Source organism: Vespula pensylvanica, chromosome 1 (assembly GCF_014466175.1).
Source record: "Vespula pensylvanica isolate Volc-1 chromosome 1, ASM1446617v1, whole genome shotgun sequence".
NCBI lineage: Eukaryota > Metazoa > Arthropoda > Insecta > Hymenoptera > Vespidae > Vespula > Vespula pensylvanica.
Window position 1 is genome coordinate 4237070 of NC_057685.1, and position 20623 is coordinate 4257692.

The 20623-nt window shown below is 36.6% G+C and overlaps 2 protein-coding genes across 9 annotated transcripts in view; one reads left to right on the plus strand and one right to left on the minus strand.

Annotated features, from left to right (window-relative positions):
* Positions 1 to 534: 534 nt before the first annotated feature.
* On the minus strand, positions 535 to 3168 carry LOC122633877 (actin-like protein 6B). 3 transcript variants are annotated; one of them, XM_043822338.1, is made up of 7 exons: positions 2867 to 3168; positions 2720 to 2775; positions 2044 to 2388; positions 1633 to 1962; positions 1305 to 1556; positions 1043 to 1240; positions 535 to 966 (listed from the first exon to the last, which is right to left on the minus strand). In XM_043822338.1, the coding sequence occupies exons 3-7, from the start codon at positions 2368 to 2370 to the stop codon at positions 751 to 753; spliced, it is 1323 nt and encodes a 440-aa protein (XP_043678273.1). In that variant the 5' UTR covers positions 2371 to 2388; positions 2720 to 2775; positions 2867 to 3168; the 3' UTR covers positions 535 to 750. The 3 variants fall into 3 exon arrangements, with proteins under 3 accessions (XP_043678273.1, XP_043678255.1, XP_043678266.1); XM_043822320.1 differs by having other exon boundaries at positions 2609 to 2775; XM_043822331.1 differs by lacking the exon at positions 2720 to 2775.
* Positions 3160 to 20623, plus strand: part of LOC122633800 (neogenin) — a 29954-nt gene continuing 12490 nt past the window's right edge. For 5 of the 6 annotated variants that reach the window (XM_043822181.1, XM_043822199.1, XM_043822206.1 and 2 more), the window contains exon 1: positions 3220 to 3571. In XM_043822181.1, coding sequence (XP_043678116.1) covers positions 3517 to 3571 — 55 coding nt within the window. In that variant the 5' untranslated portion in view covers positions 3220 to 3516. Of the gene's footprint in view, positions 3572 to 20623 lie in introns of all 6 variants that reach the window. The other variant, XM_043822172.1, reaches the window with a different exon arrangement.

Sequence of the window (20623 nt, forward strand, 5' to 3'; positions counted from 1 at the left end):
TTCTTTATACACAAAAGTATTGTTATAGTTTTTTATTCTAGAAAGATAGTTCTGCAGAATAGCTAAAACAGGATAAATGGAAAGATCTACTTTTATGTGTGATCATTATTAATACTTGATCATTAATCATGAATAAAATATTTGGTATATACACCCTCTAATAGGGGTCATAAGAAAAATTATATTCTCAGACATGTTTTGATAATTATTCCATATTTATTTCAAGATCCTTTTCAAATCTATATTCTGAAAGTCAATAAATTAACAAATCAATATGAGAGACTTCAAATAAAAAATATTGAGAATGATTAATGATTTCCTGGTATCTACAACCACTTAAAAATACTATGTTTTTTTAATAGTATCATTTTCCAGACCTGCCTTGTACTTATATACAGGGTATATGCAAAAGAATAATTACACTTCATTATAAAAATTGACTTTGATCAAGATGCAGACTCTTTCATGTTTAAAGAAAGTACAAAGGCAAAAATACTGTGAAGTAGAAAATACTATTTAATTGCAAACCACACAGCCTTTTAAGGTAGGTCTTTATAAAAACTTTAATATACTTTGTATACATTAAAATTTATAAAATTCTCGCACATGCACCGTGTATGTTATAAATAAAAGAAGTAACTCTATTTTCATTGTTTTTACATCTTTAACCAATGGCTAGGATTAATTGTGCAAAATGTACTGTACAAATACAACTTTATGAAAAAATGAGTAATTACATGTAATACAAATTCAAGGACATTTTCTTTCCACTTGATTTTTACCACTTTCTTCGTATTCTTGACTGGATATCCACATTTGTTGAAAAGTACCTATCGAAGCTAATATTGAACCACCAATCCATGCCCCAAATCTTCGTTCTGCACAACCATTTGCACTTATTAATTTCAATCTCATACTGGATGGTATTCTCATAGATAGATCTCTATTAAGACGCTCGGGGAAACCCTTGACGAAACACAGTTCACATTAAATCATGCAAAGAGCTTTTTTCCTAATGATCTACTAATAAAGACAATTTTACCTGTATGAATGAATTACCACCAGTAACAACTACGCTACCATAAAGTGCTGGTCTTACATCTACATCGCACATACCAACACTAGTCGTAACAATATGACCTACACCTAACATAGTATTGCCAACCATTCCACCACGCATTTGAACCATACTAGGATCAAATAATGCTTCTGGTATGCGAAATCGTTCACTTCCAAAATCCTAAGATATCACATAATTCATTATAACTGTTTTAATAATGAATCATTTTATTTCAGAAAATTACCTGATGATAACCAGTGGGAAATTCGTATTGAACAGAGGGTATTGTAGAGACTATTTTTTCATCATATGGTGTTTCTGAAACTTGTAATACAGTAGCTTGAAAATCCTGAATAAGTTTTTTTACCATATAATTATGCCAGGATTTAGTAACTTCAGGTAAGCCCTTCTTTTTCACCCATCGTGGTTTATCATGATCTTTTACTACTTCTTTACTACCCACCATGTAAGAGGGAGACAAATCAATGTCATTGTCCTATTTTCAATTTAATGAGAAGTCATTTCTTTTTCATAAATGATAATATTCAGAAAGAATAAAAGGATTTTTATACCTGCAAAAATTGTCTACATTGCATGCTTATATAATCTCCACCAAGAGGAGATTTTACAATAGCTTGTGTTAATACAAAGCCATCTTGTACAGGTACAGCAGAAGTATGAGTTGCACCACTATCAACAACGATGCCAGTTGCTCTACCATTTGCAAATGCAGCTAATACAGCATTTTTTACAAGAAAATATGCTGGTACATTATATTTTTCAAACATTAATTCAGTTAATTTTTCTCTTTTACTACGCACATTCCATGGAGATTCAGAAAATAATACCGGATGATATTCCGCATCGGACTGAATAACCTTAGAATATGTATAATCCAATACCTAAATAGTAAATAATCGACTTAAAATTAAATAATTTCATATGCATATGAAATAATATATGGTAACAGAAGACAATATTACTTTTTCAAAATGATCCCAATCTTCGATCATACCATCCTTCATGTAGCTTACAACTTCCATATTTTTACGTGGGACATGAAGAATCGTTGTATCGATGTAATACTTGGTCCCTGATTGAGTAATATTGCTATCTGGTTTTTTATCATCAATGTCCATAGGTTCAGTTTTGGTAGCTGTATTATTTGCATCTTCTCCTATACCCACAACTGCTGGTATTTCAGCCTTTGGCGTATCCTCCTGAGCATATCCAACTCGCAAAGAATGATGTCCTAAGTCAAATACCAAGGCTCCAATTTCATCTCCTCCATATAACATTCCTCCTGACATTTTAGTAAGTTATGATACCTTTAATAAAATTATTAATCCTGTTAAACTACCGTTATTTCGTTAAAAATACAATTAATCAAAGTCAATTGGTATAACGTGTACTTATTTTTTATACACGTCATTACAGTCAGAAAGAAACGAAATTTGGAAACATTGTATAACGATGCTTAGTATAACATATACAATAACTTTGAGATAAATTCATTATCGTAAAATATATTTTCGCAGCACGACTCACCGTGTATTTCTTTAAAAAAATAAAATCAAACGATACGACAACATAAACGTTTATTTGTCTTATTTCTCTCGACGCAACGAACATAACCTAAGATTACTATAAGACGCTTACGGTAGCCATGAAGGTCTCATACATCTGAAGCAATTCGAACGCAACTCAACAGCCATCTACGCATTTCAGTGTTATTTATATAAGATATATAAAAATAATTTTCCTTAAATAATAGTTTGCTTATCGATGTTAGACGGAGTAACATACCTGTTTTATTCATAAATCTCAAAATTATGATCGTAAGAAAATTTCCTTTTCAATTTATTGTATTTTGATATTGCAGGAGCATAAATGTGCTGTTTCAACGAAACAAGGGATAAGTAGTAATATATATAAATAGTCAATGTTCACAGGAACATCATCGAGAAAGTTCAAGTAAGAAAATAATTCGATTACAACAAAATTTCATTCTTCAAAAAAGCATAAATAAGAATTCAAATTTAACAGCGGCTCATGGAACAGTACGATCGCATCGTTCGTGGCGTGCCGGCACATGGCGCTTCGATCGCGGTTCGCCCGACAAAATGGCGTCGGCTAGGTCAGATCGTCCGTGGACTCGAGACAATGCGGAGGTATACGGACGTCCGTTAGCCATGTTCCGCCGTGATCGTGCCAGAAGCGGATCGTCGTTCGTCTTGCGACAATGGTGAGGTTTAATATCGCGAGATTTGTGATTTTGACACGCGTTGGACGATGAGTCCACTCGTTCTAACGAGAAATGTGTACCGCAATCGACAGGACGGGGCAATCGTGTGAATGTGGAGAGATTGCGTGAAAGAAAGTACAACGGGGTGGAAAAGAGAGAAGAGGAGGAGAGATTTTACACGCGTCGGAGTCTGTGACACCCGCCGTGCCCGATGGAGCCGCATACATTCACCGTTCCGTTGGCTTTGTTGACATTCGTCTTACGAGGTAAAAAAAGAAATATCGTTATATTCTCTTCAAAATGCGTTTATTATAATTATAGAAAATCTTCATTTTCACGTTGTTCGTCTTTCGAAAACATCCTATATTACTGATTTACCGATACGTTTCATGCGCTTTATATATATACTCGTGTTTTCTTTTTTGTTTCTTTTCCTTTTTCTTTCTCCCTCTTTCTCTTTCGCTCTCGCTTCGATCGCGTCGGATAGCTCTTTTGATGCGAGAAGAAGGCGAGAAAAGGCGTCTTGCTAAGAGTGTAAAGGAGTGACACGCGATGATGCGTGATATATGTATCTATGTATGCAGCTACGTTCTATGTACGTACGTACGTACGTACGTATGTATGTATATGAATACATTGTGTACGAAACCGTGAGAAACTGAATATCGAATTTAATAAGAAAATAGAGCGAAATTTCGATCGAATCTCATCGTCGATCGTAAAATTCAATTGAGGAAAAAAGTAACACATTTGGTATAACGAATTTCTCTCTCTCTCTCTCTCCTTTTTTTTCTCTTTTAACCTTCCTACCCTCACTTTTTATACTCGCTTTCCCTGTTTGCGATCGTCTCGACGCAGTGGTAGACAAATATTTACGATGCCGTTCCGCGATTTTCTGTTTACTAATCTCTTAACGAGGGAGATTACGTTCGCGGAGGAGGACGCTTAACTTCCCTCCCATCACACATACACACTTCGTGACTTGGCGAGTGTCGCGATTCGATTGTATTTTTGTTTTCTTTTTTGCTTCTTTCATCCACCAATACTAGAGACAACATTTTTGCTCCAGACTCCATTTGCGGCTTTCTCGTTTTTATCCGGGAAAAAAGAACCGCGTTAGATCGTCAATACTGGATCGAAATGATGCTCGTCGGACGATAGAAGAGTAGTACACACGTACAAACACATATAAAGATTTCCTCTCAAAAACGTTTCTCGATTATACCTAGGCGCTCTTTGTTGCGTTCGCGTAGGACGTGATCGAAAGAGCAAAGCACTCTTCGTTCACCGAAGGTCGTCGGTTAGCCGAGAGAAATCTAAAGTTTTTAAGTGGCATTTCTAACGAGTATGTATCTATATATATATATATATGTATGTATATATGTATGATGTGTATATATATGTAGGTAAGTATATATATATATATATATATATATATATATATATATATACGTATGTACGTACGTACAAACGTACGTACGTGCAACGGTATAATACTTCACCGGTCCACTCTCTAACTAACTACATACTTAATCTCGATCGTTCTAACGGCCAAAGAAGAGCCATTATTCGCTTTATCTCACTTGAAAATTACGTTCGACTTTTAATACCACGAGATGATACTACTACTTAGTAGCTTATTCGAAAGCTTTATGTAATTTATAAACACGTACGCGCGCGCTTCTATGTTTTCATTCGTTATTTCCATACACACGTTCTTGATAAGGCGTGAATGGAAGTGCTACGTATAATGAATCCTCCCTCCCTCTCTCCCTCTCTTTTTCTCTTTATATATATATATATACATATATTATATATCATTTATAACCAATACAACAAGGAAGGAACGATACGTTATTTCATAATCGATACGATAATAATAAACATTACGAAATCATTTCTCCGTTCGATCGCAATGCGTGCACCACACACACACACACACACACAACGCAGCAGCAGCAGACCTGAAGAGACGCATGCGTGTGATCATTGCATTCTCGGACATTGTTACTTTTTAAAAGACGAACGTTAAACATCGTTGATTCGATTGTGTTTTGTTTGATGCAACGATGAACGGAATCGAGTTGAGAGACACTGCACATAGGCTGGCTATTATTGATGCAGAGAAAGAGAGAGAGAGAGAGAAAGAGACTGAGCTGTAGAACTGGACAGAAAGAGAAAGAGAGAGAGAGAGAGAGAGTGAGGCAGGGAAAGAGAGAGGAGAGGTTACGTGGTGACGACGAGGGGTTGAGTCAGGGTGTGTTTCCAATTGGCGCGATGCGGGGTCTGGGATATATACAACGCGTCGTCATCTCTCGCGGCACAGCATCCCTACGGTTCTTCTTCCCGCTCGAATAAACGAAGGCAGTGCAGTGGCCTCGATAAAAGCGGTCATAAATTGACGGAGCTTCGACGGGGTGGTGGGGGTGGGGCCATTGTGCTCTCATAAACCTCGTGCGCCGGTGTCTTGCAGTCATCTCTTTCTCTCTTTCTCTCTCCTCTCTCTTTTCTCTCTCGTACTACTCGTATTAAAGATTCATTAAAGACAGTTACAGGAGGGGCAGGACGTGATCGAGAGACGGGAAAAGCAAGAGATGTGTGTATGTGTATGTGTTTATATATATATATATATATATATATATATATATAAGGTGGCCCAAATAAAGTGTTACGAGCTGTTTTCATTAGATTTATCAGAGATATCGATTCAGATTTTTTATTTCTTTTTTCTTTAATTAAAGAAGATGGAAGTTCATTATTCAAGTTCTGTAAGTTATATTGGTAGAGAAATGAAATGTTTTCGATATCTCGGAAAGAAAAATTCGCGTCGTTATCTCTAACGGTTTCGAAGGAAACCATCTGGTATATATAACGCTTGATTTTTGGTCCACCTTCGGATATGTGAAAAGCAATACCGGTAAAGTGATTTTATTTATTTATTTTTTTATTTATTTATTTTTTTTTTTTCGTTTGAAGTTATCGTTTAATTATTTTATTGATTTCATCATGGCAATAATTATCCTGTAAAACTGATCCTATAGAAAGAAAGATGTAGGACCGTTTTCTCGTGGAAGAAAACGATGCGACGACAAGCAGAATCCGTTAGTCTCCTCTCTTTCTTTCTCTCTTCTCGTCCTCCTCATCGTTTTGCGCTTTTATCGTCGTTATATGTATAGATGGGAAAAGATATCTCTGGCACCTTAGCGACGACATATCGACGCTTTCCTCTGCCAGTTCCAGATTGCGCTTTTACGTCTGATAATATCTCGACAGGAGAGTTAGAGAAGGAAGGACATCTAATGTTTCTTCTCTCTTTGCACGCGCGCGCGTGTGTGTGTTCGCATATATATATATATATATATATATATATATATATATATAGTATATGTACATTGATTTTACGAGAATACATTCATACATACGTTATGTAGTACCAAGACGATTACCACTAACCAACCGGACTCGACTTGCTTCGAAACGTTGATTACCGCACCAAACGACTCTTAATAGTTTGTTCCTATAACTTCCTTCTCTCCCTTCTCCTCCTTTTCCTCTTTATCCTCATCTAGTCATCTTCATCGTAGTCCGTAGTCGTAGTCGTAGCCGTAGTCGTAGTCGTAGTCGTAGTCGTAGTCGTAGCCGTTCGTTGATCGTCGCATTAAACTCGTTCACGAACGTTATCAAATATAATATGTATGTATAATGATGAGCGGTATCAACTCCAGCGTTGAAATTTTTCTCTATTACGTTCCTCTATTTTTCTCTTCTCCGTTCCGCCAAGTCCGCCATTTTTATTCTTGCTCTTTTTCTTTTTTACGAGGGATGAAACACACACGAGGCCACATAGTCGTTCACTTTTTCCATACGCCTTCCAGAATGAACTTCAACATTATTTCCATTAGGACAAAGCCTCTTTCTTTGCCTTCTTTTCTAGGAAAATACTAATTATTCGCGTTCTTTTGTCTCTCTTTTTTTTTTTTCTTTTCTTTTTCTTTCTCCATACACTCGGCGGTTAATATTCGAATAGAATCAACGGAAAGGAAATGCGAAAAGTTTTCCATTCCGTTGACTGCGTTCCTTCGAAGATAATATATAGGGGAAAGAAAAGGGAAACGAGACGAAGTTTCACTATGTTTCCTTCCTGTTCTTTTTTCTCGATACCGAAACGGTTCAATGGCCTGATATTTCGTTATAGTTCCGCGCAAAGACAAAAGCCAACTCCCAGGAATCCTTTTATACTCTCTCACGTACTTTAGTTTATACATGAACAGTTAGAGAGCACCAAGGGAGTTTTGACGAACTTGCATCGGGCAATGCTCGGTTTATAAAACGGTCGTATGTTAACGTTTTCTCTCTCTCTCTCTCTCTCTCTTTCCTCTCTCTTTTCTCTCTCTTTCTCTTTCTCCTTTTTCGCTATCTCTCTCTTTCCGTAGTTCTTCCAACTGTGCGGCGTTCGGATTGGTTCTCTTTGAAAAACTAGGAGAGCACGTTTTGCTGAATAATACTGTATTCAACGGAGTAAAGAGAGAAAGAGAGAGAGAGAGAGAGAGAGAGAGAGAGAGAGAGAGAGAGAGAGAGAGAGAGAGGATGAGTTAGGCCGGTTGCATATAAAGAAGAGGAGAGAGACCACGATTCTTCTTATTTCTCTAGCGAGTGGATAAAAGAGGAGCGAGGATTTTAGGATGAACAAAAAATCTACCCAGCGGTTATACCAAACGTGACATTTGGACTATCTGTAATATGTATGTATGTATGTATGTATGTATGTATGTATGTATGTATGTATGTATATACATATATATATATATAGTCGGATTTATGTAAAGAAATCTTTTCATATACATTATAAATAATATAAAAGATATAAAGAAAACGACTATAAAAACATGACTTTCTCAACTTTTATGTATCAAGACCTAGTTTTGAAAACCGATATCTAATTTTTATGCGAATCATTCTTAATTAACTCTCCTAATGAAATGTGAAAATCATATCTCGTATTTTAATATTATAACATGGCATTTACCACTTTGAGAATATTTTTGATAAAGAAGGATTAAAAATGTCCATTTTTGTCAATTTGTATCATCGATAAACGTTCTTTATTAATCGTAATCGACCATCGAAATTCAGAGATTTTCTATGAGAGAAAGAAAGAGAAAGTGCACATTTTGTAAAAGAAAAAGAAAAGAAAAGAAAATAACAGCTTTTCTATTTACCATTTGTTTTCTAATTATTAGCACGCTCGTAATATGTACTAATTATTTATACGCTATAATTTCTTATCTTTCTTTCTTTAACATGCCTCGTGACGCGAACTGTAACTTTCAATTTCGAAAAAGGAGGACGCGAAGAAAGCCTCTCCTTTTACGGCTTATAAATTCTTTTCAAGGTGGTTGAATTCTTCGCTGACTGGTTGGTTGGTTGTTTGGTTGGTTGGTTGGTTGGTTGGTTGGTTGGTTGATTGGTTGGTTGGTTGGTTGGTTGGTTGGTTGGTTGGTTGGTTGGTTGGTTGGTTGGTTGGTTGGTTGGTTGGTTGATTGATTGGTTGGTTGGTTGGTTGGTTGGTTGGTTGTTTGGTTGGTTGGTTGGTTGGTTGGTTGGTTGGTTGGTTGGTTGGTTGGTTGGTTGGTTGGTTGGTTGGTTGGTTGGTTGGTTGGTTGGTTGGTTAGTTTGTTGGCTGGCTAGTTGGTTGGCCGGCGAAGAAGAAGAAGAAGTGAAGGATATCTCAAAAAAAGGATCTCGAGGTTGTACGAAGGGGAAGAAAGAGAGAGAGAGAGAGAGAGAGAGAGAGAGAGAGAGAGAGAGAGAGAGAGAGAGAGAAAGAGAGAGATAAATCGTGTACCTGAGCGCGAGCTCTCGGATTTCACTAAAGCATCCTCTTTTATTATGCGCACGACATAGCGTGCACGTTTAACGACCATTTTCACTCGTATTTCTTTTTTATTTCTATTCGATTGGTTAAGTTATGAGGGTTTGTTTCTGTCCTATCATGTTTGTAGATTCAAACAATGAAAAAACGATATATGTATATATGTATACGTATATATAATATGTGTGTGGGTGTTTATATATATTTGTTTGTATTTCTCTTTCTTTCTCTTTCTCTCTACTACGTTTGACAAAGGGTGCGTTCCCCAAAATAAACCTGTTAGCTCTTTACGAGAATTCTTTGGTGGTACAAACCGCAGGGCAATTAGGAGACTATAGAAATGAGATATGATAAGCCCCGTATATAACACTGTACGTCCTCGTCTAATACCCCTAATTTCCTGAGCATTGTCCTTTCTAAGAACTCGGACTAATGAAAATGACCACGTATCATCTCCAGCCAATCTTTAACTAAGTACTTTTGTATGGAAATAATTTATTCAGCGAGGGAGAAGAAGAAAAAAAAACGCCATTTTCACAAATTGTCGTTTCGTTGAATATAAGAAAAGGTTCATCCTCGTAATTTGTTGGCTATAATTTCGAAAAATCGTATAAATGTGATATTACTTTTAGAGAGAATCGACAACTTGGCTTCGTGCAAGTTGGTATTTACGAAGGCGCGTATATACTCTAGGAACGGTGTGTCGTAAGAGCACCTTACCGGTCAGCGCCCACGCGCTCTCTACGTAGCGCATTCGTGTTCAGGAGCAGTTCCACGTCGATGTATAGGGTGATACACGCGTATAAGATCAAAGAAAATTTTATATCTTTAAATGATCCCCGACGAAATATTGTTAATCCTTTTAATTCTAGATATTTCGAATAAAAATATATTTTATCTTTATCTTCGTATGAGCGTGTATTGTTTTCATAGAAACGCATGATTTTATTCTTCGTTCGACACACCCCGTAGATAAGAAGATCGTAAATTTTTTTTTCTTTCTCTTTTTCGCCTCTTTTTTTCCTTTTTTTTTTTCGTGCAATTTTGTATTCGTCTTCGAGTTTATCTTATAAGACGAAACTCGCGTTTGTCTATTTGTAACGAGCTGTCAATATGTGGTTTTATGTCGAAACTATACTCGACGATATCGTATAAGTGTCCAATGAATTATAATCGAACTAACAACGATAGCCTATATCGTAAATAGTACATGTGTATATATTTTATAACTAACGCGAAGTGTCACTTTAACGCGAGTCGTCTGAGTAGTCGGTAGATCTTGGAAAATGGGAACGGTGGGGTAAGGTAGGGGGATGAGGTTAGTTGGGCGGGGGAAGGTAATATCTCTCTTTGATAGACATGTAAATACCTTCGATTTGATCTGCTGTACAATGTAACAAATCGAGGGAACCTACTACCGAGACAAAGATCCTATCGATTAAAGCGATTAATGAGAAAGGATTATTAGAAGGTGTGGGTATGCACACATTGCTATATTTGTAAGGGAACTTCGATCATAATTTACGATTAAAGGGTCGTAACTATAAATTGTAGAAGACTAGAGAGAGAGAGAGAGAGAGAGAGAGAGAGAGAGAGAGAGAGAGAGAGAGAGAGAGAGAGAGAGAGAGAGAGAGAGAGAGAGGGAGAAAGAGACGGTAGAACGTGTTACATATATGTATATGTACATGTAGAGGGTGTCCCATTTTAATCAATCCATTTTTTTTTCCTTTCTTTCATTTTTATCATCTTTCCGATCGTGAGTCGTCGTCACTGTACGAATGGATACGAATAGAACTTTCCATGTACATGCTTTTACACACATTTTTACGGATAATTTGATCGATCGTACGTTCATCATGTCCAATAGATTTGATGAAGTATCATCTATCCGGCAGGAATATCGTATGTATGTATATGTATATATCTATATATCTATATATATATATATACACATACATATATATGGACTCTTGTATGGATGATATACCGCCATTCGCGTTCCTCCCCTTTGCGCTCGTAAGTCCGATTTATGCGAATACGGAGGCTATCGCGTTCTGTTCGTCGAGCGTGAATCAAAAGAAGACTACAGTGGTAAATGAGTTAAAAGCGCGATATACATATACACACATATATATACATATATACATACATATATATACATATACGAATTAAGTTCACCGAAATCGCAGCGGAAAAGGACGAAGCGTTTCGCATCGTGAAGCGTCCTTTACAATTAATTACAAATGCCGTCATGAGTGTGTCAGATGATCGAGGGAAACGTGAATAGCAGGAATTACGAATCATTAGAGATCCGATAATCGTTAGATAATTTTTAGCTGTAATTATATCTTGTACGATGGACGTTGTTGATAGAGAGAGAGGAGGAGAGAGAGAGAGAGAGAGAGAGAGTAAAGAAAGAAAAAAAAATCAAAAGATAATTCTGAACGAAGAATTGGCAGAGCTATTCGTTAAGATAGCAGTAAAGGAAGAATTTGAAAAGCTGCTCTCTTTCTCTTTTTTTTTGAATAGAGTGAGAATAAAGAAAGAAGAGGGAGAGACGAAGGAAGAGGGTTGAATCGGATAGAGTTCGTCGATCCAATTAGATTGTTTTTCGCGGCGTACAATAATTAACATCAACGGTTCTTCTTGGCGTCTTTTCACTCCCATGGAGCTTCGTGAAAAAAGAAATAGAAAAAAGAAGTAAAAGTTCTTTGTAGGAACGGAAGAAGGCGTTCATTTGAATGAAAGGAAATGAGAAAGAAACCGAACCTCTTGGAATCGCGTTTTCCCTTTTTCTCTCTCTCTCTCTTTCTACTTTACTTTTTTATTGATCGCCGATAAAAGGTCTCTCTACGTTCGATAGTTGCACTCGACATGAATAATCTTCGACTTATTACGGTGTATTAAATGTTTTCCGATAAATTTTTATGATTTTCATATACATGTGTCGTCGTCGTGTGTTACATTACTCGGATATGATGATTTCTTTACATAAGATATATATGTATATATATATATATATATATATATTAATAAAGATATTACGTAATATATATATATATATATATATATATATATATGCGCCATTGTGAAATTTCCCGAAGGAAATTATTATAATGTTCAAAGCGGAAGGAAGGAGGACGAAGAGTAACTATTTTAGCCCTGTTCTAATTTTCTTTAGCTCTCTCTCTCTCTCTCTCTCTCTCTCTCTCTCTCTCTCTCTCTCTTTCTTTCTCTCTAATGTAATTTTAATATACACGAACTTTATTACTCGCTAACTCCTCACACGCGAGTAAAATCGAGTGCCGTGCGTTGGAGTTAATTGGACGCTTTCAAGCAAGCCGAAGGTGCTCCAGACGTTCTTTATTAGACGTTCGAACTAGGCACGTTCTCTACTATAGAAACTAACGACAAAGGATTTCGCAACAAAAGGTGCGAATTTCGTACAGGAAACACCTCGAATAAAGTTCGTCTGATTTTTAACAATAAAATAAAAACTATATATATATGTGTGTGTGCGTGGTACAACATACAAGATCATTGGTTTTTCATCAAGTCGATATCGCGAGCTCGTTTTTCGTTAGACACCCCGTAGATCCGGTATGCCTGCCGTCGGTGTCTAAGCGCGTACCTTGCCTTCCTTCACGGTCTGTTCGTCACATGTCGAGTACTTTTACCGCGTTTTTTCAACATTCTCCTTCTTTCCCTTACCGACTTCCATGGGTACGCGCGCCCGTGCGCGAAACTTACATATTAATCAACACGTCGGTGTTAGAAGGTGGCCGAGGGAGAGGGAAAGGGAAAAAAGAAAAAGAAAAAAGAAACACAAAACGCATTTGTTCGAAATTTATCGTCACGTAAAATTTCATTTTTGCTTGGACGGTGGTCTCTTTGATCGTTAACTAGTATATATATTATTGTAATTTACTGCACCCTTTCGCGATATGTAATTTTAAATGAACTTTCTCGTGGACCAAGCATTTCTCTTTTTTTATTTTTGTTTTTTTTTTTTTTTTTGTTTCCCTTATTTATACGATAAAAAGGAAGAAATGCTTTTGTATCTATGAGTAAACTCCCTAAGTGATTTTATCGATCGATTCTCGAACATGTTCACGTATGGAAACGTAAAAATTCTATATCTCGTTCATATTTAACGATAAACTGGAAGATCTCGTGTCGTGTCCCGTCGCGTCGCGTCGCGTTGCGTCGCGTCGTGTTGTCTCGGTAGCGAATAAAAATTCTCCAAACGCTCTTGGAACGTTCCAAGAGGACGATGGTTATCCAAACGACGATCGTGTTTCGAAAGGTATACGAACTGTATACATATACTACATGTATGTATGCATGTTGTCTATATAGAGTTAGAGTAGAGTACGACGAGAGACGAAAGGACTTTGCTCTAAATTTATGGGAAAAGTCGAGAAGAAGAAGTAGAAGTAGAAGAAAAAGAGGAAGAAGTTTCTTCAACGGTAATCGCTTTGGCTACCAAGTACGTGCTATGCCACCATTTTTGCACTCTTTCCGTGTAAATAACAAACATCGACGTTCGATAAGGAATCTTGTCTGCATGGAAACCGATCCGATACATCTATCGTACCTGATAACACTACGAGTATATTGAGGGGAACGTAGTAAGAAATAAAAAAAAAATTAATCAAAACCATTAGGAAAAAGAGGAAGAAATAATGAAGATGGAAGCCTATTTTGGAGTGTAAAACATCGAGAGAGAGTGAGAGAGAGAGAGAGAGAGAGAGAGAGAGAGAGAGAGAGAGAGAGAGAGAGAGAGAGAGAGAGAGAGAGAGAGAGAGAGAGAGAGAGAGAGAGAGAAAAGAATAAAAAGAAAAAGAAGAAATAAAGAATGGAGATTTCGTGTTTTGCGGTGTAAAAAATTAAAAAAAAAGAAAAATAAAACTAAAAATGATAAGAAAAAATGAAGATGGGAGTTTCGTATTTCCCGGTGTAAAAAATTAAAAAAAAAAATTATAAAAGAATAAAAATGAAGATGGAGGCTTCGCATTTCACGGTTTAAAAAATTAAAGGAAAAAAATAAAAGAAAGAGGAAGAAGAAATAAAGAGATGGAAGTTTCGTATTTCACTGTATAAAAAATTAAAGAAAAAATGAAAATAGAAAACATAAAAAAAGAGGAAGAAATAAAGATGGAATAATCGTATTTCAGGATATTCTAGGATCAACCGCGATATAACACTTGAGATTTAAACGAACCCGAAGTGTTCTCTGTTCTCTGTTCTCTTCTTCTACTTATGAAATTATTCACGGATCTCGATTCGATAGCTGCTAACTCTCCTTCTCTCTATCTCAATTATGCTTGTTAATTTATCTCGATCGTGAGAACGATAATGAACCTTCCTACGTCGTCTACCTAAATCCAACCTCATCGTTACCATACCGTTGACTATTTTTAGTTTCTCTCGAGGAGAATGGGAGAAGATGCAAAACGGAGATAACGCGTTTACATGAACCCATCAGTAGAGTAACGAGAAAAGGTAGTAATCTATATAGGGACAGAATTTCTTCGACGAAACCGACGAAGGATTCTATTTTTATTTCTTATCGGAGAAATGCGTCTGTCGTGTATGTAGATACGTAAGTATGTATATATATATATATACATATATATATTCGTATATATATATATGTACGATCTCGAATCGACGATGGTTTTGATGACTGACTGGGACATTGACATTGAAAAAAAAAGTGCGACACGAAAGACTTACGTGTCTTTGAAAACTTATACATACATACATACACACACAGATACATTTATACATTAAGTATCTGACCTAACCACTTATCCTACGTTCGAATTATTTGATTGACACTCCAAATAGACATTTGAATGTGCAATCGAATCTATAACAAATCTAACGAGCATCGCGATTGGTCTGAAACGTATAGTAGGATTGTTAGTGGGTATAGAAGAGGGGGAAACTGAGCGAGTTGGTTGGTGGAGAAGAAAGCATAGTAAGATTTCCTTTTCTTTCTTTCTTTTTTTTTTGGTTTTGTTTCTCGAAACACCCGTTGGATCGAGAAGGTGCAGTGGTTGTCCCGCGCCAGATTTAAACCAGTATACATGCCGTATAATGCTTCTCCCCGTGATCTATTCTCGTATGCAGCGTGCGGTAGGTTGCTTGTTCGCACTCGTAAATCAAACGGGCCGACGTGCCTAACGTTTATTTTCCTTTTCGCCGACGGGAGTCGGCGTCGCGGCGCTATCGAGCGCCGAATTCTCTACGCGTTTCTTCCGTTCCTTTTTCAGTTTCTCTTTCTCTCTTCTGCTGCATGTTATGTGCGTATATATTTGTTTCTATCTTTCTCTGTTTTATTCTTCGTTTCCTTCCTTCCTTCTTTCCTTCCTTCCTTCCTTCCTTCCTTCCTTCCTTCCTTCCTTCCTTCCTTCCTTCCGTTCGGTCATATTCTCTCTCTTTCTCTTTCCGTTTCCACTACCCCTCCTTCTTCATTCCAGTCATTCTCATCTCGTCTCATTCTCCTTCACTTTCTTCTGCTCGATGGACCTCAACGGTTATGGCGATCCACGTTCTCTTCTTCGCCAGCGAAGCGTTCATAGAGGACGACAGATACATTCCGTGAACTTGGGGGAGGGAGCACAAAGGTCGTGAGAAGGATGGAGAGAGGAGAGTTGCACTCGATGCACATTACATACATACATATATATATATACACATACATATATATATAGGTATATACACTTTCTCAATGTAAGACTCACGTAAAACCGACTCTCTCCAAACTCCTCCACCTTCACCTCCTCCTCCTCCTCTTCCTCTTCCTCTTTAAAGGCTTAACGTGTCTCTTTCAAACTTCTTCGATGAGAACTATTCTTTCTCTATCTCTATTCTTCGATTTCTCTCTCTCTCTCTCTCTATCTTTTTTATTTCTATAAGAGAGGTTAACACTCTGTAACCTGTCATGCAACTTTAATCGAACAAGCTTATATTTCTGTATTCTCTATGTTCAATAGCATTTAATCGACAGGAAGTTAATTGTTACTTCGCGTGCGATATTTTTCTTTGTCCTTTCTTTTTTCTTTTTTCTTTTTAAAAATCATATTTTTGTTTAACTTATGTACATTAATACAATTATATCAGTGCAAAGAAGTTAGATATAATTTATATTTAAAAAGTAGTGCGATTATACTTATTATTAATTAATTAATGCAATTATGTCATAGTAATTCTATATTGCAATAATGAAAAATATAATTATTATACTAGTCATAATTATATTACTAATATAAATATATCTAGTATAACATACTGTAACTTTTATTATACATAATTTTTGTAGAAGCAAGAAAAAAATAGATCGTCAGTTAATTATCAAAAATTAATTTTAAAAAATATCAATTATTGAGATTATTTTTTTCTGCGAAACAATCGATTCAGATTGATTTGCGAGAACATCCTTTTTTTTTTCTAAATATCACTCGTCTAGTCATTTCTTTCTGAAAGATTATATTCCGTGCATCAAAAGAGCGATAGAAAAATTTCATTTCAATGCTGGTCGGTTATTATAAGGCTTGAGCCCAGAAACCGAAATTACTTAGAACCGTCGATAATTAATTGGTTTTCATCGATTGAAATTTGAACCGACTGGTGCAGAAAGAAACGCCATTTTGTGGAAGGGGAGGCGTATCGGTGAATAAATGGACGGACAGACGGATGGACGTAAGTAACTACTTTGCAAAATGTCTGCCGTTCATTCCTTTGGCCGGATTATACCGTTATCATAGAGAAACACGCGTTGTAATGCATCTTGCGAGAGAGTGCTTCTCTCTCTCTCTCTCGGCTTTTATTTCCTTCTTTGGTTTTCGCGGCTGCCTTTCTATCCGCCTTCTATCGTTCTCGTCGATACGTGACTTTCACACGGAATCCATTAAATATTGGCTCACTTGAAAAATTCCTATCAATTTCTAATGAATTTATTTATAATTTACAAATTAATATTTATAATTTATATCTATTATTTATAATTGTTTATAACTATATTTTTGTTTCTTTTTCTTTCTTGTTTAGATGAGAAGAATAGGATTATCAATTATTAATGAATTTATTTCTAATTTATTTGTAATCTTATATATAAATTTTTCCTTTTATCTTAATACAAAAATTAGAATAAGCTTTATGTAGAATTATATTTTGATCGATCATAAGTAGTCTTTCCTCTTGTGCTAGTACTCGGTTATCATCCAACGCAAGCTCACTTCATCTCTTTTACTCTATCTCTATCTATTTGTATCTCTCTTTCTCTCTATCTCTATCTATTTGTATTTCTCTTTCTCCCTCTCTTTCTCCCTCTCTCTCTCTCTTTCACACGCAAAGGCTCACGGCAAAGGTGACAGACCACCGTGAGCGCGAAACTGTAACCCAATAACCGGGGCCAGTGCTTCTCAGTTACGGCTAGAGTTTCGCCTATGTATGTACATACATATACTACTTTTCATTATCTTGATCCTAGGAAAAGTAATCGTTCGAGCACGTAACGCAAACTCGAGAGTCTTCTACCAATCTCCCTCCCCAACCTCCTCATCCTCTTTCTTACTCACGATAATTAACAAATTTATCTCACTCGGTCGACGTATTCTCGAATGAGTAAGATCGAACGTTTCTCGTAATTCTCCTGTCGTAAAATAAAACGGAGATACGAGTGATCACATTCATTTATTTACCTTTTTTCTTCCTTGCTTTCCTTCTCTCTTTCTTGTCTACACATCTTTATCAAAAGATATATATGTATATATATCTATTCGTAGTTCGAGGAAAACCACTTGAGATATTTGAAATCTAGTTCTATCTACCGATAGGCGAGATCGATGAAAAACTGAGAATCACTGGGCTTGGCCTAACCTTCATCACCTATCGGCAATATTCGATCGCTCCAACCAACTACACCCAGATGTACAACGTATGTATGTGTGTATGTATGTGTGTGTGTATGTGTATCCCTTCGCAGAAAGCAGCAGACCCCGACGTCGATAATGTTCTCTTCATTTGGTTTCATATTCGTAGTATATCGGTAAAGCGAAACGTGTTACAGTTACCGAGTACCAATTAATTACTCAAGAACGGCGAAAAACTATCGAGTAACCAATACACGTACGTCGTACGTTGAGTAAACACCAATAAGAAGAAGGAGCGATATGCGATCGAGCGTAGCAAAGTGCAAACCGGCCTTTAGGCGTAGTAATCCTCCTTCCACCCCCCTCCCCCTCGGCATCTCGATGTCGTTCACGCGCCATTTTGAAAACTTTTCGAATACCTTCAGGGCAGTTTTTTTTTTGTTTCTCTAACGCGAATATCGCGTCGCTGAGATATATCCAAGAGAAAATCAGAAATTTTCCAACAAAGAAAAAAGAGAAAAAACTAGAAAGAAAAGAGAAGAAACGGAGAAAGAATGTCTACGTGCAAATGGAATTCCAAGAAGAGAAGGAAGATTAAGACGACGAAGAGGAAGGCCTCGCGGGAATCTCATTGCATAAGAGTGGAATCGAAGGAACGTCCTCTTTTAGAAAAAGAAAGAAAAAAGAAAGAAAGAAAAAACTGTCAGCATTATTGGCTTTCGAGGTAATTCATCGACGTGCCAACGACGTAGTTAATCGTTTAAATGCTTCGAGTACTGATAGTTTTCTTTCTCTCTCTCTCTCTCTTTTTTCTTATTAAGATACATCGATCGATCGATCGATCACACGTTGACCCTCCTATCCTCCGATAATGAGTGAAATCATCTAGAAGTATCGTTTCACTTCGATATCGTTCGAAGTTTCACGTGTGTTGCATCTCGAGTTAATTTCGTTGTCTACTTCTATTACGATTGGTCAGCATCAAAGTGTACAGTTACATTCTACGTAAGAGAATTTTTTTTGTTATATTATCCTTTCTTTTCTCAGATACTTTTTGATTCGAATTCATGTTAAACGTTTACACATATATATATATATATATATATACGTATGTACATATGTATATATGATACATATATATACATATGTATCATCTTCTATATACTTGTATCATTTAACCATCTTGATCATTTTCTACGGTTTTTAACGTTTCTAATCGTTCCAAGCATCGACTTGTGGACTCTTTAATCTCCCCTACTCTGACAGCCATTGTATCGAGAAAAATACGTCCGGCCTTTAAAGGGAGAGAAGAGCCTCAAGACAAGGAATTATGTTCTCCCACAATCTCTCGCATCGTACACCATAAAACTGTCCCCGAAAGAACTGCTCCTCTTCGTCTCTCTCTCTCTCTCTCTCTCTCTCTCTCTCTCTCTCTCTCTCTCTCTCTCTCTCTCTTTCTCTTTCTCTTTCTCTTTCTCTTTCTCTTTTTTTCTTCTTTCTTTCTATTTCTTCTTTCTTTTTTTTTTTTCTATCACTATACGGTGACCAATTCACGAGCGTCGTTGAATTGTCTTGTATCTTCGTAACGATCGTCGCATAGGAAGAAATAAAGAAATAGAGAGATAAACTTTATTGATATACTCGACATAAAAGAGCAATAAAAACAAAATTAATGTTTAGAGGTTATGTAAAAATTGTCATTAAAAATAGTCAACCGATTAGGATTGATATTAAAATTGGTATTGTAATTAAGAGATAGAAAATATTTAAATATATACATTTTGAAGATACACACACGCACATATGCGCGCATGCAGAATGGTGTGGAAGTTCTTAAAAAAAGTTAACCTAAAAAGTCTCGAAAATTGATTTTTAAAATGAATTAACTAATTTTGATCTCTTCTATATACATTCAAGATGCATGTATTTTAATATCTCCTATCTTCTAATTGTAATTTTAGTTCGTAATATCTATCTGCACACACACACACGCACACACACACACACGCGCGCGCGCGCGAGTGAGAAAGAAAGAAAAAACAGGAGAGAAAATTCAGGCATTAGAATGGTCTAGCTAAAGAAAAGGGCAGAAGGGTGGCGTCGCTATAGGGTCGTCGGCCCTTTGTTTGTCGTCTCATCCCCTTCGTAGACTACAACTACTCGACAAAGGCAGCTCTCTACACGTACGCCCCTGACACTTTATCCGCCTACACGTGCGTGCGTCCCTGCGTTCGAATAGGTCACGAAACACACGTCTACGAAATTCGATAGTAGTACGTTGGTGTGTTGCTTCTCTTCTAACGGGTGTCCAGCATGCTCGTTAAAATTCTCCTCCCTTATGGGACATTTGTCGAGATATATAGAAAGACCCTATAAAATTTACTTCATCCCCCACCCACTACCCTCTCACCCTGCTACCATTCAATTATAGGTATAGGGTGAGTTAAGGAATTATTGTCAGGTGAAAGAATGTTTTATTTATTGATTTATCAGACGTAATGATTATACAATTGTTGAGTCATCCTGTATGTATTGTTTTATATATATATATATATTTTTTTTTT

What these genes read in the sequence shown, in the direction of transcription:
- LOC122633877 (XM_043822331.1), bottom strand. Translation starts at nt 2,370, where the DNA reads ATGTCAGGAGGAATGTTATATGGAGGAGATGAAATTGGAGCCTTGGTA. An exon ending in AATGTAGACAATTTTTGCAG is followed by an intron (nt 1,557 to 1,632) that starts GTATAAAAATCC and finishes AATTGAAAATAG; the next exon opens with GACAATGACATTGATTTGTC. An exon ending in TTCCCACTGGTTATCATCAG is followed by an intron (nt 1,241 to 1,304) that starts GTAATTTTCTGA and finishes GTGATATCTTAG; the next exon opens with GATTTTGGAAGTGAACGATT.